Source organism: Sciurus carolinensis, chromosome 16 (assembly GCF_902686445.1).
Source record: "Sciurus carolinensis chromosome 16, mSciCar1.2, whole genome shotgun sequence".
Lineage (NCBI taxonomy): Eukaryota > Metazoa > Chordata > Mammalia > Rodentia > Sciuridae > Sciurus > Sciurus carolinensis.
The window spans coordinates 48,976,292-48,993,361 of NC_062228.1; the positions used below are offsets into that span (position 1 = coordinate 48,976,292).

At 55.7% G+C, this 17,070-nt stretch overlaps 2 protein-coding genes across 3 annotated transcripts; both read right to left on the bottom strand.

Moving 5' to 3' along the window:
- Positions 1-1,527: 1,527 nt before the first annotated feature.
- Positions 1,528-9,752, bottom strand: Lgals4 (galectin 4). 2 transcript variants are annotated; one of them, XM_047529589.1, is made up of 11 exons: positions 9,634-9,752; positions 8,435-8,504; positions 8,101-8,189; positions 7,293-7,497; positions 4,834-4,968; positions 2,898-2,924; positions 2,765-2,803; positions 2,638-2,667; positions 2,317-2,405; positions 2,033-2,198; positions 1,528-1,759 (listed from the first exon to the last, which is right to left on the bottom strand). In XM_047529589.1, exons 2-11 carry the CDS (start codon positions 8,477-8,479, stop codon positions 1,613-1,615), a joined length of 972 nt encoding a protein of 323 aa, XP_047385545.1. In that variant the 5' UTR covers positions 8,480-8,504; positions 9,634-9,752; the 3' UTR covers positions 1,528-1,612. The 2 variants fall into 2 exon arrangements, with proteins under 2 accessions (XP_047385545.1, XP_047385546.1); XM_047529590.1 differs by lacking the exon at positions 9,634-9,752 and adding an exon at positions 8,658-8,689.
- Positions 9,662-16,151, bottom strand: Ech1 (enoyl-CoA hydratase 1). Its single transcript, XM_047529587.1, has 10 exons — positions 16,027-16,151; positions 15,465-15,672; positions 15,232-15,320; positions 11,397-11,521; positions 11,266-11,314; positions 11,070-11,134; positions 10,513-10,583; positions 10,359-10,430; positions 10,022-10,172; positions 9,662-9,936 (listed from the first exon to the last, which is right to left on the bottom strand). Exons 1-10 carry the CDS (start codon positions 16,064-16,066, stop codon positions 9,832-9,834), a joined length of 975 nt encoding a protein of 324 aa, XP_047385543.1. The 5' UTR covers positions 16,067-16,151; the 3' UTR covers positions 9,662-9,831.
- Between the last annotated feature and the right edge of the window lie 919 nt (positions 16,152-17,070).

Sequence of the window (17,070 nt, forward strand, 5' to 3'; positions counted from 1 at the left end):
CCAGCGCGGGCGGCTCCCGGCCTCGCCTGAATCTGATTGTGGCGTCCTTGGGGACAAGCGTCCCGATCCCCGGGCTCCACCCGGGCATTTTCTGCCCCTGCGACCTTCGGACTGGGCTGTCCCTTCCGGTGCCCAACCCAGGAGCGGGCGGGCGGTGCCAAGCCTGTCCCCTCTCACGGGAGGAGACCCGAGAAAGTGTGGGTCCCCCAGTCCTCCGCGGCTCCTTGTTTTGTTTTGTTCTTTTGTGTTTTGTTTGTTTTCTTTCTTTTTCTATTTTTTTTGGGGGGGGTTATGACAAGCATACCTTGGAGTCTAAAGCCCTGGGAAATTGCATTTTAAAAAAATATCTCGTGATGTTATCCATGTACAATAAAAGTCATCCTCTTTAGGTGTTCAGTTCCTTGCATTCTGATGAACACACACTGGCGGCCACAGGCGGGGACATTCCATCTCCCTTTCCCGCCGCACACGCTCTGGGCTAACAGTTCCTAGTCTGCTCTCTTCTTCATAAACCAATTCGTCCGCTCTAACATTCAGCATGAAAATTCACTACCTGCACGTATGCCTATAATCACAGGAATTCAGGAGGCTGAGGTCGGAGGATCCCAAGTTAAAGGCCAGCCAGGGCAACTTAGCAAGACCCTGTCTCAAAATAAAAAGGATCAGGATGTAGCTCAGTGGTAGGGTTTCTCTGGGTTCAATCCCCAGTGCACACACATACACACACGTTTGTTACTCACAGTATGGGATCTTCCCTTTCTTTCTAGTACATATTTAAAGCTATAAATTGCCCTCTAAAGACTGCTTTAGCTGCTATTTGCTTCTTTATTACCTTTAAATTTTTATTGACATTCAGGTTTAGAATTTAACAACTTAATACAATATTATTTTGAATGTTTTCTAGCTAGTATTTTCACTTCTTTTACATGATTTCTGGCTGTAAGTTTTTTAAAAAAATACTTTTAGTTGTAGATTGTGTTCACAATACCTTTATTTTTTTATGTGGTGCTAAGGATTGAACCCAGTACCTCACGTGTGTACCACTCAGCTACAGCCCCAGCCCAGAGGCTATAACTTTAAAGAATTGATGCTTTCTAATTTTTCATGATATGCAAATTACATAATTGTTAAAATCTTGGATATTTATCCAATTGTTCTTATCGCAATGTCAAAAATTTAAAAAGTATTGCCAGCAGGGTGACCCAGTGGCTCGGGAGGCTGAGGCAGGAGGATCCAGAGTTCAAAGCCAGCCTCAGCAAAATTGAGGTGCTGAGCAACTCAGTGAGACCCCGTCTCTAAATAAAATACAAAAAGGGCTGGGGATGTGGCTCAGGGGTTGAGCACCCCTGGGTTCAATCCCCAGTGCCAGAAAGGGGGAGGGACACAATCCTGCCAACTCCTTGAGAGAAGGCATGGATGGAGGGGTAGATGGGCTGAAGGCCGGAGGAAAGGGCGGGTGGGCAGGTTGGTGGGCGGACGCTGGGCACCCAGATGAGGAGTGCTGAGGGAAGTGAATGGAGTCACACACACAAGACCATCTCTGACATTTTATTGGGTTAGAAAGGCACCCTGGGGAATTGTTCTCTTTCCAGGCGTTTTGCTCAGGAGCAGATCAGACCTGAACATAAGACAGGGTGATGTCACCCTGGATTTCCAGTGTGTCCACTGCCTGGAAGGCTGGGAGGCGATGGGAGTAGTCGAAGAGGTGTTGGCCGTTGTTGTACACCTTGAAGCGATCCAGGCCGCAGCGAATGGACAGCTGTGGGCGGGGGGCAGGCATGAGGCCAGGGCAGGACAGAGGCTCTGTCAACACTCGGGGAGGGGACCCCAGCCTTCTTATTATTTGGTACTGGGGATCAAACCCAGAGGCACTTTACCACTGAGCCACCTCCCCAGCATTTTTAATTTTTTGAGACAGGGTCTCACTCAGTTGCTGAGGCTGGCCTCAAACTTGGAATCCTCCTGCCTCAGCCTCTGGCGCAGCTGGAATTACAGGAATGTGTCCCCATACCCAGCAAGACCCCAGACTTACATCAAAGAACTGGCCAGGGCCAAACGGGTTGTGGGGGATCTTCCTCTCCTCCGAGCCCCAGGAGCCGTTGGTCCGGGTGTTCCGAACCACGGAGCCCTCGCCCATGCGGGGATTAATGTGCAGAGCCACGTCCCCTGAGGACCCCACCTTGAAGTTAATGGCAAAACTGGGGACAGAGGGGGGATGTCAGGTGATAGTCCAGCACCTGGGTCCCCAAGGGAGAAGGAGCAGGGACCTGGAGCCTGGGTCTGAGGGGGGCTGGGCGGCCCTCCCTGGGCCCGTACCTCTTGGCGGTGGGGAGGATGTAGCCCTTGATTATGACGGTCCTTCGGGCTGCCAGCCCCCCGTGCAGCTTCCCCACAAAGGGCACAGGCTGCGGAGGAGAACGTGGGGTCCATTCTCAAGCCCCCATAAGCCGGGTCCAGAAACAGTTTCAGAGTGCAGCCCGCTCTCCTCTTGGGAATGTCCCCAGCCAGTCCTTCCCCACCTCTCCCGCCCCGGGTCCAGCCTCCCGCCCACCCTGTCGCTGCCTCTGGCTCCCCGCGGTCAGCACCGCCCCGCCACAGTCCCTGCGCCCGCCCACCCGAGCCCCGCGGGCCGCCTACCGGGTTGAAGGCTGGGGGTCCGGTCATGGTCTGCGAAGGGGAGGGAGCCGTGTTACCCGCGGCCCGCCTCGCGTTGTCCCCCGCCTCCCGGTGCGCCCCTCCCGAGGCCGCGCCGCCCTGTACTCACGGGCAGGCTGCTCAGGTGCGGGTGGCTGGGTCCCGGGCCCTGCGGGACGCACGGAGCGGGTGAGGCACGGGGTCCTCGGGCCCCAGGACCTCCCTGCCGCTGACCCCACCCGGGGACCCCCGCAGGTACTCACGTGGTGAGGTGGCGCGCCCACCGGTCTCTGTGGGGCGGAGAGGACATGGTGAGGACCCCAGATTCAGAGCAGGGCGCTGTGGCGGCCACCGGGCAGGGGGTCTCTGAAGCTCCAGGGTGGCGCCACGTGGCTGGCCCGCGGAGGGGACCCAGTTGCCAGGGAGCCTCCCCCAGACCTTCAGGACAACATCCCGTCCTGTCTCCTGCCGCCCCAGGACCCGCGGTCGCCACTCCCGCGCTCTCGGCCCAGAGGCCGACGCAAGTCGCAGCCCCTCCGCAGCCTCCCCAGGCCTCCCCGCCACCCCATGGCCTGGTCGCCGGCCGCCTGGGGCCCTTCACTCAAGCAGCCAGCACTGGGGCAGGTGACGGGCCTCCAAGTCCCCGACTCCGGCCCAGGAGATCCCCGCGCCCCTCGGCCTGCGTCCTCCGCCTCTTTCCTCCTCTTTCTCGTTGACCCCTTTCCGCCTCCACTCCAGCCTTTCCAACATGGCCCGCTGCTGTTTTCCTGTGACAACCCGTGGGTGCTGCAGGACCCGGCGGGAGGGCGTGGAGGAAGCAGGAGGCAGAGGCGCCCTCTGCGCACAGACCCACCGCCGCCCCTGTCAGGGCACCAGCTCTGTGACCTTGAGCCAGTTACTGAAGCTCTCTGTGCCTCAGTTCCGCATCTCACCGCCATCAGCTCACGGGGAGAAGTAAAGGGCACGGGAAGTGTAAGGCTCCAGCTGGTGACATGTGGCACTGTCAAGTGTGCCACCCGGATGTCTACCTGTGTGCCTTCCCCACCCTGTCCCTGTGCCTCCTCACAGGTGACAAGACCCAAAGTGAGGTTAACAGTGACTTCCTTCTCCTTGTGATTTGATCACACATCTCTCCAGACCCCAGGAAATAAATTGTGCCACTGCTGCTTATTCTCCTCCTCCTCCTCCTCCTTTTTTTTTTTTTTTTTTTTTTTGGCACAGGCGATTGACCACTGAGCCACACCCCCAGCCCTTTTTATTTTCTATTTAGAGACAGGGTCTCACTAAGTTGCTTAGGGTCTGCTAAACTGCTGAGGCTGGCCTCGAACTTGCAATCCTCCTGCCTCAGCCTCCCAGGCGACTTGCGCCACTGCACCTGGCGCTTTTTCTTCTCTTGTGACTGCATACTTGCTCTTGGACTCCGTATTGGAGAGGAGCGCCCCCTGTTAACTGCTCCTCTCACCTTCGGGTGATGGACTCTGTACTTGTTCACCTGCCGGAGGACGCGCGGGGGTTCTGACTCTGCTTTACCTGTTCAGGGTCGTTTTATTTGGGTGGTGCTGGGGATGGAACCCAGGCCTCACGCTGGCTGGGCAGGCCTCTGCCACTGAGCCGCATGCCTAGCCCTGGGCTTGTCAATGGCGCTGCTGTGGGTAGTGCCGCCAGTGTGGGGTGGCGGCCTGTTTCTAGGCCACCGCAGCGTGTCTGCTCAGCTTTCAGAGGCTCCCCCACTCCTTCCCGGGGACACTGGGCCAGTTCACACTCCCAGCCACGTGGGAGGGCTGGTCGCTCTACCTGTCTGCCTGCAACGTGTTCGCCAGGGCTTGCTGGGCATGGAATGGCAACCCATGGCTTTAATTGAGGTTCCCAGGTGACAGCAGGTGACAGACGGTGTTGAGCAACCTGTGGTGAGTCTGTTTGCTGTACGTGAATTCTTTACTCCTTCTCATCTCACTTCCTGACTCAGTTTACACACCTCCTCCTCCTGCAGGACCCCTGACTGAGCCAGGCCTTTCCTCCACACCCTCAGGTCCCCCGTGCATCCTCCACCCTGGCCGGGACCCCTGCCCGCGCCTCCCCGCCGTGGTCCTGTCCACTGGGAGACGTCACCGTTGGGCGCAGAGCAGGTGCCTGGTGATGAACGACAGTGGGCTGAGATTAAGGAAGGAACGGGGCAAAAGGGGAGGGGACACCACACACCTGATTTGGGGCGACCTGGCCCCCGATGAAGTTGATTGATTGAAGCTGCAGGTCCCCGTCCACTTGCAGGTGGGTAACCATCTGCAGGGGCAGCCGGTGTCCAAACTCATAGAAGGGGTTTCCGTTGACCACCACCTGGAGACCAGGTCGAGGGGCTCAGCACCAGGAGCTGGGCACCAGGAAACAGGAACTCAGGGTGGTAAGTGTCACAAGGAGGAAAGCGGGGATGGCCTCGAACTCAGGGAACTTGGAGTCCAGGGGTCGGAGATCAGCTCACAGGCGGTGGGGGGAGAGAAGAGAGAGTTTAGGCAGGAGGTGGAGATCAGGAAAGGACCAAGTGGAGTCCTGGTTTTGGCACCAGATGAGTAGGTTTGGGGCCTAGCTGCGACTCGCCCAGGCTCTGTTTGCTCATCTGTGAAATGGGAACCTGCTGGGATCTGAGCTGGTCAGGAAGCCAAGGCCAGCAGCGCCTGTCAGTGGCAGGTGGCAATCTCACCCAGAGCCAGGCCTTGTTTCCAGGGCTCAGGGTAATTCAGGCATCAGGTCTCCCACATAATGCTAAGTGACAAGCACAGGCCCCAATCCAGCTCCGTGGGACTGAGCTCTCCCCAGATGTTAAGCACAGCCGGATGTGGTGACATCAGCAAGTGATCTCTCAACAGCTCTGTGTGGTGGGACAAGGGATCCTTCACATTGCTCAAGAAAACGAGGGCTGTTGGTGTAGAGCGACCAAGTGGAACCTGGGTGTGGGTGATCCCGGACCATGATGCCGAGGTTAGGGGTCTGGTGCTCAGCCCAGCACGGTGGTGCACACCTGAAATCCCAGCAGCTTGGGAGGCTGAGGCAGGAGGATCGCAAGTTCAAAGCCAGCCTCAGCAAATTAGCAAGGCCCTAAGCAACTCTGTGAGACCCTGTCTGAAAATAAAAAAATAAAAAGGGTTGGGGATGTGGCTCAGTGGTTAAGCACCCCTGGGTTCAATACCTAGTATGAGAAGAAGAAGAGGAAGAGGAAAAAGAGGAGGAGGAAGAGGAAGAGAAATAAATATATAAATATATAAATATATAAATGGACTGGGGATGTAGCTCAGTTGGTAGAGTGCTTGCCTCACATGCACAAGGCCCTGGGTTTAATCCCAGCACTACACACACAAAAATAAATAAATAAATAAATAAATAAATAAATAAATAAATCTGGTGCTCAGACAAGGTCAACTACAGGCTGGGGGACTGGGGATCTCCCACCACATCTGGTCCAGGAGACTCTGCTGAAGGGTCACGGGAGAACGTGCACAAGGATTTTCATCACAACAGGCGACCTGGTCAGAGGGCAGAGGCCAGGGAGCCCTGCACAACCATTTGAGGTCACCAACTAGGTGCCCCAGGCCACACAATAGGGTGAGTGAGAATAGAAATGGAAGGCAATGGTCCAGAGCTGAGTGGGCTCACAATTTAAATAAAAGGCAAGCTTGCCTGTAATCCCAGCGACTCGGGAGGCTGAGGCAGGAGGATCGTGAGTTCAAGGCCAGCCTCATCAACTTAGCGAGACCCTGTCTCAAAATAAAACATAAAACAAGAAGGTCTGGGGTGTGGCTCAGTGGCTAAGTGCCCCTGGGTTCAATCGCCAGTGCCAAAACCAAAAACAAACACACTGGTGTCTGTGTGTGATTAATCAGCCTGCATGCACCGTATTTAGACCTGGATTCAAACACACTGAAAAAAATAACAAACATTTATGAGACAGCGGAACAGGACAGGACAGGACACTGGTGATATTAAGGAAGAACTATTCCTTTTTAGGTGTGATAGCAGTATTGTGACTATGCTCTTAAAAATGGAAACATTTGTGAATGAAATGACGTAATGTCTGGGATCTGCTTTCAAATAACATGGGAGGCGGAGCGTGCGGAAGACGAGGCGCCCACGGCAAGGTGTGGAAGAGGTGGCTCTTTGTGCCTGGGGCTTCCTTTTGTGTGTGTCCAGAGCTCTGGAGCAGACACAGCAAAGTCTGTGTTTTGCAAGAACACCAAGCACGAGATGATGCAGTTACGTGCGGAAGGCCGTCAGCGGCTGAGGGATGGGGAGGCGGGAACCAGAAAGAAGGGTTGCACTAGGCAGGAAGAAAAGAAAAGGGAAGGGAAAAGTGAGGACAAAGGGGGGAAGGAAGAGAGGAAAGTGAAGAAGGAAAGAAGAAAGGGATCGGGGCACGGTGGCACACATCTGTAATCCCATCGGCTTGGGAGGCTGAGGCAGGAGGATCTCGAGTTCGAGGCCAGCCTCAGCAACATAGGGAGGCCCTTAGCAACTTAGTGAGCCCGTGTCTCAAAATAAAATATAAAAAGGGCTGGGGATGTGGGTCTGTGGTTCAGCACCCCTGGGTTCAAATCCAGCACCGAAAAAAATAAGTAAATAAACTGAAGAAGGCAGGTGAGGGGTCAGGGGAGAGGGGCTGCCGGCCGGACCTTGTAGTGTTCCGCCATGACCATGAACACCAGCTCGAAGGGCGCCCCCTTTCTGAAGGGCATGCTCCGCTTCCGCTCCTCGCTGCCCCAGTGGCCACCCTGCTGTGAGTTGAAGACCACCTTGTCCCAGCCGTCGAAGCGGGGATTGAAGTGGAAGGCGATGTCGGCCCCTGGGTCCTGGCCCACCACGAAGTTCACGTAGAACCTAGTGAGACGCAAAGGCCTGGTTCCCCAGAGGCCACCTGCCCCCTCGCAGACCCCCTCCCGGGAGCTCTGTCCACCCTGTCCCCACATTCTCTGACCTGGCACTACTGACCAAGCCAGGAGGGGAGCCTGTGACCTTGAGTTCTAGGAGAGAGATTCCCACGGCTGCCCCTTCACTTCCCGCTCCTCCTAGACTACCCCCCACCCTCCCCAGCGTCCCATGAGGAATGCCACCAGGACTCCTGTGGTCACACTTTACGTCCATCAGTTGGTGCTTCTCTGCTCCTTCCTGGCCCCCAACAGTCCTTCCCCGTGTGCAGCCAGAGAGCCTGGGAACACCCAGGCCAGAGCACATTCCACGCTGCCCATCACACCAACCTTCAGAAGTCACTCCTCAGGGCAGGCACCCAGCTGCCACAGGGCCTTTGCACTGGCCATCCCTCTCCTTTCTTCCTCTCTCCCTACAATCCTCCCTCTCTCCCATCAGTTGAGGTGGCAAAAAGCCGCCTCCCAAGCAGGGTGGAGGAAGGAAGAAGGCCCCTACAGGTGGGCGGGCAGCCCCAGCTCCTCGCAGCCCAGCCTGGTGGGGCGGGGACGGTCTTACCGCTTCATCTTCTCGTTGGCCACTCCTTGGATGTAGATGGACATTCCGATGCTGAGGCCGCCTGGGATGGGCTGGTTGTAGGGCAGCGTCTGCAGAATGGGCCAGTGAGGGGCCTCAGAGGTTGTGGGACAGTGGCAGCCCTTCCCCCTCACTGAACGCCCTCCCAGTCCCTGACACAGGGGACGCTGAACTGGAGCGAGGAAAGGCGGGTGATGAAGCCGTCAGCCTGAGCTCCCGGTGGGACCTGATGGTCAGGGGTCCCCCGCGGGTTGGGGTGAGGCTTGGAAAGGCGCTAAGCCAGGGCCTGGGTGGGGGGCCCGGGCCGGTATCTCACCGGGTTGTAGGTGGGCTGGTAGCCCGGTGCTGGGACAAAGGCCATCTTGAGAGCTGACTGGTGGCTTGTCCTGGAGAAGAGATGCAGGAGAGGGAAGTGGTGGCAGGTGGCAGGCGGGGGTGGCCCTTATAGCAGAGGGAAAGGGAGTGGCAGGCAGGGAGGGCCTAGGTCCTCTGCTGGGATCCCCAGCCCACTGGCCTCTCCGGTGGAGGCCCGTCCCCACCTGCCCAGGCACCAAGAGGAAGTGCTCGCAGACTTCGGCCTTGCCGGGCCTTATCAGGGCCCATAAAACCCTGCCCAGACCTCTGTTGGCAGAAGGAGGGTGAGACCGGGGCAGGGCCAGGGCAGGGCCGCAGGAGTGGCCTGGGACAGGTGGCAGAGGAACCAAGCTCTCAACTGCAGGAACCGTGACAGTTGGGAAGCCCCTGGGCGCCTGCGGACCCGACCCTGCGTATGGCCTCCCGGGTGCAGCGGGTTAGAGCCCACGGCCAGAGCCAGCAGTTCTGGGCCCCAATCCTGCCTCGGCTACTCCTGGCCGTGCGGTCCTGGGTTCTTACCCTGGACTTGCCCATTGTCTAGGTGTAAAATGGGCAACGAGAGTATCGACTCCTTGGATCCTGGAAGGAATCGCTAAGCCAACCAATGCCCAGAGCAGGACTTGGCATGCAGAAGGCACACAATTAATGTTTGATCTCTTGTGCACACAGAAGGCACTACATTAATGTTTGGTCTCTTGCACTCATTCCAAACATAAACCCAGGAGACTGGGATTACATGGGATGAGAAGACCCAGTGCTGGGGTGGGGCTCAGCAGTGGGCACTTGCCTGGCGTGCGTGGGGCCCTGGGTTCTATCCCCAGCACTGCCAAAGATTTTTTTTTTTTTTAATTATTAAAAAGAAAATCCAAAGCATAAAGAAAGGAGGCAATTGGCTCAGCACTGGGTAGCAAAGGCCCGGGCTAGATTCCAGCAGGGGGTCCCCTGTGCTGGGGAGCTAAAGGCAAGGGACAGTGGACAGGACTCCATCAAAAGTGGGAGGAGACCAGGGCAGCTCCAGAGAGCGTCCCGGCCCCAGGGAACCCGGGACTCCTGCTCCCTCCTCCAACTTCCTGTGGGCCCTGGCTGGCAGCCAAAGGGCATCCCCACTGGCCAGATCCCTATCCAAGCTCGGAGTCCCAGGGAGCATCTTGGCCCTCCCACCTGTCCTCTCTCCAATAACAACGCCAGGTTCTTGATAACGCTTTATTGAACAAAGATAAAGTCCCGACTTGAAATCGGTGTCAGGAAGTCAGGCTGAGGTCAGCAGGACGCGCTCCACAGCCCCCTCTGCACATAAGGAAGCAGGCACCACTCGGGGGAGGCCGGACCCCAGGGGACTCCAGGCCGGGACGTGAGGGCTCAGAGCTTGGAGAAGGTGACGCTCTTGGCGTCCTTCTTCTCCATCATGGCCTGGACGGCCTTGATGATGTCCTGGGTCTGCAGCATGCTCATGTTCCAGGTCGCCTGCGCAGAGGGGCCACGGGCAAGGCTGGCAGCGCGCCATCGGGGACAGCCCCACGCCCCGGCCCGCCGCGCCACCCAGCCTTACCATGTAGTTGAGGCCCTCGGACACGGGACGGTCCCGCGAGTACAGCAGGTTGATCTTCGTGCTCTGCACGGCCACCGGGCTCTTGCTGGCAATCTCGGCCGCCAGGGCAAAGGTTGCGTCCAGCAGGAGCTCCTTGTCCGGGAACACGCGGCTGCCACGAAGGGACAAGAAGGGTCTGGACGGGCAACGGAGCAGACAGAGGAGCACACGGCCGCTTGCAGGGGAGCCCAGCACAAGGGCCCCCCGGGACGGGGGTGCTGGCCCGGAGGAGACGACCTCTCGAGAAACTCCTGGGGTCCTGGCGTGGGGACGCAGCCCCGAGGTCCCTGGGCCCTACCTGACCAGCCCACTGCTCAGGGCCTCGTCCGCCATCATCCTGCGGGCGGTGAAGGCCAGTTCGTTGACCAGGCTGCAAAAGGGAAGGTGGGTCAGCGGCGGCTGTCACCTGGGGGGCCCTGCGGTCCCTCCCGGGGCCCCCTCTCCACACCCACCTCTGGTTCCCGATGATCTTGGGCAGCCGCTGCAGTGTCCCCACATCGGCAGCCAAGCCCACGTCCACCTCCTGGGGGGCGCAGTAGTGTCAGGGTTTGGTTCTGCCAGCGATGCTCCCCATGTGACTTCGGAGCCCCTGTCACTCTGCCCTTCCTGCAGAGGCCCCACCCACCGCCACCCGAGAGGCTCTCCCACCCTCGCAGGCTGCACCCAGGTGGGCTCCTGGGGTCTCCCACCTCTGTCCCCAGGTCTCCAGGGCAACGCCCTTCTCGACCCCTTTACTGCCCCCGCAGTCTCCATCCTGTCTCCGTCCCCTCCAGCAGCCCCCAGCAGGAACCTGTGCCAGCCTTGTCCCCACACCGCTGCTCACGACCTCGCTGGGACTGCCTGCCGCTGGCTCCTCCACGGTCCAGCCTGGCCTTGGAAGGTCCAGTTCCGACTCCCTCTTCCCAGAGGCCCTCAGGGCAGGCCACCCTGTCCCTGCCATGCTCTGGCTGCCACTCACCGCCCAGTGGCCTGCAGGACCCCTGGAGGCAGGAGCCTAGGGGTGGCTCACCTTCACCTGGAAGACTGCGTCCTGGGCACAGTAGCGAATGTCGCAGGCGGTGATGAGGTCCACACCTGGGAGGAAGCCAGGGTCACTGAACGAGGCCTGAACCAGCCCTGCTACAGGACCTGGGTGGCGTCTGGGGGCCAGGTCTCAGTAGTGACAGAGCTGAGGCTGAGGCAGGAGCCAGCCAGCGTGGGCTCACCTGCTCCGATGCAGCCCCCGTGGACGGCCGCGATCACCGGCTTGGGACACTGGAAGGGAAGGAGAGGCGCGGGGTCAGACTGAGCCACAGAGGCGCCAGAGAGGAGGCCCTGCAGCCCCAGCGCGAGTCACCTTCTCGATGACACTGAAGGTTTCCTGGTATCTGCTGATGAGGTCACGCAGGTACCAGCTGATGCGGGCCACATCGTCCCCTTCCGGCTGCAGCAGGTTTGAAGCCACGTCCATGAGGTCAATACCTGAAGAGCAGGCAGGAGGGGGCTCACCCAGCCTCCAGGGACCCACGCACCACCCTGGCTGGTGTCAGAACCCCAGCTCCGTGGGTGTGAACCCCAAGTCACTGCAATGCAGAGAGCAAGTCACGCAGGGTTCACAGGGGTGGCGTGTGAGCCAGAAATGAACACAGGCTGCCACCGAGGCACTGCTCGGTCCCTCCAGCAACCCAGCGAGGTCGACCCTAGCATGCTTCAGTCTGCTGGTGGGTAAACTGAGGCACAGAGAGGTGACAGGCTTGCCTAAAGTCACATGGGCTTGAGTGGTAGAACTGGGGTTCTGGCCAGCACAGTGGCGCACGCCTGTAACCCCAGGGACTCGGGAGGCTGAGGCAGGAGGATCACCAAGTTCAAGGCCAGTCTCAGCAATTTAGCGAGGCCCCAAGCAACTCAGTGAGACCCTGTCTCAAAAAGTAAAAAGGGGGCTGGGGAGATAGCTCAGTTGGTAGAGCGTTTGCCTTGCAAGCACAAGGCCCTGGGTTCAATCCCCAGCACCCAAAAAAAAAAAAAAAAAAAAAGTAAAAAGGGATGTAGGTGTGTCTCAGTGGTTAGGCGCCTCTGGGTTCAATTCCCGGTGCCAAAAAACAGGACAACAACCACAAACCCTTCTGGAAGCAGACAGGGCTACAGGCTGGGGGATGAGGGAGCCCCAGGGGCCCAGAGTGGGGCCTGGAATGCAGTGACTACAATCATGTGCTCCATTTCAGCAGAGGCCACGGCTATGGGATCAGCCTGCTGGCAACGCTGGCTCCCCCACTACATCTGAGGAGGTCCAGTGACTCATCAAGAGCTATGACGATCCCCAGCTGGCCCCCTGTGACACGGCCCTCCACGGTGCATGCGTGCGTGTGACTGGGGATTTTACACAGGGCGATCTTCCACCGAGCTACAACCCCAACCCTTGTTTTTATTTTGAGGCACAGTCTCACTAAGTTGCCAAGGCTGGCCTCACACATGCTAAACTCCTGCCTCAGCCTCCCAAGCAGCGGGAATCACGGTCGTGCCCCACTCCTCACTGGTTTTTCTGGTTTAACTGCCTTGGACCTGCAGACAGTGCCAACTGCAGCTTCTTGAAATAAAGGGCCCCAGATGTTGGCACCCAGTGTCCCCCTCCAAAGCAAGAACAGATCATTGCAGGTGAGTCGCCCAGCCTCTTCCCCTGGGAACTTCTAAATAGCATTCATGACCATGCTGTTGCCATTCATCACCGTGACAGCCACACCAATAAACAGTTCGCTGTGCTCACGCCGGGCACATAGTCATGGTTTGCACACGTTAACTTCTTTCACTTTACCCTCATAGCAACCCGATGAGATCAGCGCTAACGTTACGTCCAAATTCTTCAGATAAGAACCCAGCAGCAGAGAGGCGAGGGGACAATGGCAGGTGGCAGAAGTGGGGCTGCCTGATGCCAGAGCCTTTTCCTCCTTTTGGTTTTAGGGATGGAACCCAGGACCTCGTGCATGCTAACAACACACTCGCCCACTGTCACAACTGCCCGAGCCCTTGCTTCTAACCAGCACTGCAGCTACCTGGGGCACAGTCACAGTGGTTAAGATCAAGGACTCTTCCAGGCACAGTGGTGCATACCTGTGATCCTAGGGACTCAGGAGGCTGAGACAGGAGGATCACAAGTTTGAGGCCAGCCTCAACAACTCAGTGAGGCCCTGTCTCTAAATAAAAAATAAAAAGGGCTGGAGATGTGGCTCAGTGGTAAAGCACCCCGAGTTCACTCCCCAGTACAAACAACAAAACACATCAGCTCTGCACTTGGCTGTGAGAAGCAAGCCAAGGTCGTCTCTCTGTTCTGTTTCTAGAGTTTCAAAATGGGGATTACGATAGAACCTGCCCCGTCCAGGTGTGAGTAGAATCAATTAATATGCTTCTTGTGCGTAAAACAGGGCCTGACCAGCTGCATGTGGTGGCGCACGCCTGCAATCCCATCGTCTCAGGAGGCTGAGGCAGGAGGATTGCAAGTTCAAGGCCAGGCCTAGCAACTTAGTGAGAACCTGTCACACACAAAAAAACAAACAAACAAAAACAACCAAAAGGGCTGGGGATGTAGTTCAGCGTACTCTTGGATTCAATTGCAAGGTCTGAAAGAAAAAAAAAAAAAGCATAGGACCTTGTGGCCTTGTGCTCCAAGAATATAAATAAATTCGTTTTTTTGTTTTGTTTTGTTTTGTTTTTGTTTTTTTAAGTAGCTCCGTTCCATCATTGCGTCACTGTGACCCTGAGTATCTTCTTTCTGACCTTCGAGGTTTTGCCGCTAACAGGACAAGAGGTGGCCACAATTAGCTGGGAGTTGAAAGATGAGACCCATGAATGAAGCCTCATCTTTTTTTCTCAAACATGCACGAGGGCGAGTGGTCGGGAGCAGGGCTGCCTCCCTTCTCGCCACGTCCCCAGCACCAGGAGGCTCTCTGGCACCGCACAGCCTCCCTGTTGAATGACTGACCCAAGGAGTGAAGAGAAACAGGAAAGAAAGCAAGGGCCATCGGCCATGTTAGCAGAGGAAACAGAAGGGACTAGATGGCTTCCTGTCCTCCCCATCGAGCAGGGGACTCCACGAGGGCAGAGCCCAGGGCTGTCTGTACCTCTGGGTCCCCTGCACTGGAATGGGCCCAGAGCAGAAATCGGTGTCTGTGACATTCTGCTTCTGGTTCGGTCACAAAAGAGCGACCCTCCCACAGACAACAACTATGCATTCCAGCTAGACAGGTTACAAATGGCTATCTGAATGTAGCGGCCAGACCTGAAAGGGTGACCACTTCTAAGGAACAACTGGCACAAGGTGACTGACCTGTTTTTTTGTTTTGTTTTGTTTTGTTGATACCAGGGATCGAACTCAAGGGCACTTAACCACTGAGTCACATCCCCAGCTCTTTAAAAAAATATTTTATTTAGAGACAGGGTCTCTCAGTTGGTAGAGTGCTTGCCTTGCAAGCACAAGGCCCTGGGTTCAATCCCCAGCACTGCAAAAAAAAAAGAAAATAAAGATAGAGACAGGGTCTCACTAGTTTGCTTAGGGTCTCAATAAATTGCTGAGGCTGGCCTTGAACTTATAATCCTCCTGCCTTAGCCTCCCAAATCACTGGAATTACAGGTACATGCGACTATACCTGGCTTTTGTTTTCCCCTACAATACTGGGCATTGTATCCAGGGATGTTCTACCACTAAGCAACATCCCCAGCCTTTTCATTCTTTTTTTTAAGACAGAGTCTTATTAAGTTGTCAAGTTGTTGAGGCTGGCCTCAAACTTGTAATCCTCCTGTCTCAGCCTCCTGAGTTGCTAGAACTACAGACTAGTACGCCCAACACACTTGGTTAACACAGCAATAGATTCAGAGTGGTTAAGTGCCTTGTTCAAGATCACAGATCCAAACCCAAACTTCAGGGTCTAGGATTCTGTCAGGTTCTGTTGGATTGATTTCTATATCACAATTTTTAAAAAATTTTTATTTAATTTAATTTTTTTATTGGAGTTGCTGGGGATGGAACCCAAGGTCTTGTTCATGGCAGGCAACCACGCTGTCACTGAGCCACAACCCAGTCCTCTATATTTGAATGTTTTACATTAGGCCTTCAAAAATTTGATGAAAATTTAAGTTAGAGACCGCTTAAAACCCTAATGATGAAGCACTGCTCTGCCGTCAGGGAGCCGGGAGCGCAGTACCTGAAGTGAACATCTTTCCTGCACCAGAGATCACAACCGCCCGGCAGTCGGAGTCTTGAGCTATCTTGTTGAAGCATTCCACCATCTCTCTGCGGAGAAGCAAGCAGTGAAGGGCTACATCTGGGGTGCAAATCCCCTGCCCTGATGTCTATCTCTCTCCCAAGGTCACCCTGACCAGTTCCTCTACCCCCGCCTCTTCTTCCAGGGAGGCCTCCAGGATCTACAGGCCCGACCTCCAGAAGGCCTTGTTCATGGCATTCCTCTTGTCTGGTCGGTTTAGCTGCACATGGAGAATGTGCTTCTGGGCAGCTGTCACCAGAAGGGACTCATAGCTGTGGTCCGAGGCTTTGCAGGGGGCTTCTCTGGAGGCCTGCTCTTGTGCAGCAGAGCTCATGGGGCGAAGGTCAACGTTGAGGCCCTGTTGGATGGGTACTGTGAGTCCTGGAGAGAGAAAGGCAGAGCCTTTGATGAACCCAAAATGGGGACACAGCAGCTTCAAGAGCAGAGGACACACACCTCCGTGACTCTAGACTGGAGATGAGCCCTCCTGAGCCCTAGGTTTAGAGGGATACAGGTTTTAAGATTGGAGGACACTTCTTGTGCGCCTGGCCCAGGACTGAGACACAGCTGTCCGCGACTCCAGATTGCAAGACCCGAGCTGACAGCACTGGAAAGCCCTTCCTGAGGGAGCGCAGGGGGTCCTGAGAAAGGGCTCGGGCCCTCGGTGACCCTGTCTTACGGCTGCTCTGACAGCGCCACTCAGCGATGGACCCCACAGGTCCAGAGGTGACTCACGCCTCATCAGCAGGTTGCGAAGACTGCGAGAAGCCATCATCGCTGCCGCCAAGGTCGCCGCCACTGGGACTGACTGTCCCGCGTAACCGACAGGAGGAAGTCAAGGGGCGGGTACAAAGCGTCCCATGTTGGGTAAGGGCACCGAAGCCGCAGGCTAGCCGGCAATGACGCCCTTTCTTTCGCCATCTTTAGTAAGGGCAACCGGAAGGACGGAGGGTTAGGAATGAACTCCGCCCCAGTGGGAACCCGACCTAAGATAGTTCTTCGCAGGCTGCTGGATTTGTGTACAAAGTTCATCGCAGAGCTGCTTGGTAATAGTGCAATAAGTAGAGCTGAAACTTTTGAGTTACATAATGACAACGAAGCAATGGAGCCCTGAAAATTTATAATTATGCACGTGTAAATTCATTTAAGAGGAAAAAATTACTTGCCAGGCAGTGGTGCTGTCCTACGCCTGTTAATCCCAGCAGCTTGGGAGGCTGAGGCAGGAGGATCGCGCGTTCAAAGACAGCCTCAGCATTAGCAAGATCCTAAGCAATTCGGGGAGACCCTGTCTTTAAATAAAATAGAAAAAAAACTGGGGATGTGGCTCAGTGGTCAAGGGCCCCTAGGTTCAATCTCCAGTATCAAAAAAAAAAAAAAAAAAAAAAAAGGAAAAAAATAGACTCACTACCTGTTACCCTTGTAGGATATACAATAATAAAACATTTATTTAGTAAGAACAAACAGGTTGAACAGTTTGAAATGGCAGATATATTTTCTTATCTGAGTGGTACTAAATGTAAAAGACAATTTAAAAAATTTCATTGACCGTTTTATATGCTTAAGGCCCATACAAAATATATAAATGAGAGCACTTACTGGTCATCTTGCATACATTTGACCTATATACCTTCAATTTTAACACTTTTGAAAATAATATGTGGCCAAAGCTCAGATACACAGCACACTTAGCCCTCTGATATATATACATCTCTAGTCTCAGATGTAGAGTATCAAAAGTACTATAGTAACCCAAAATAACAGTTGTTCACTTAATGAGTT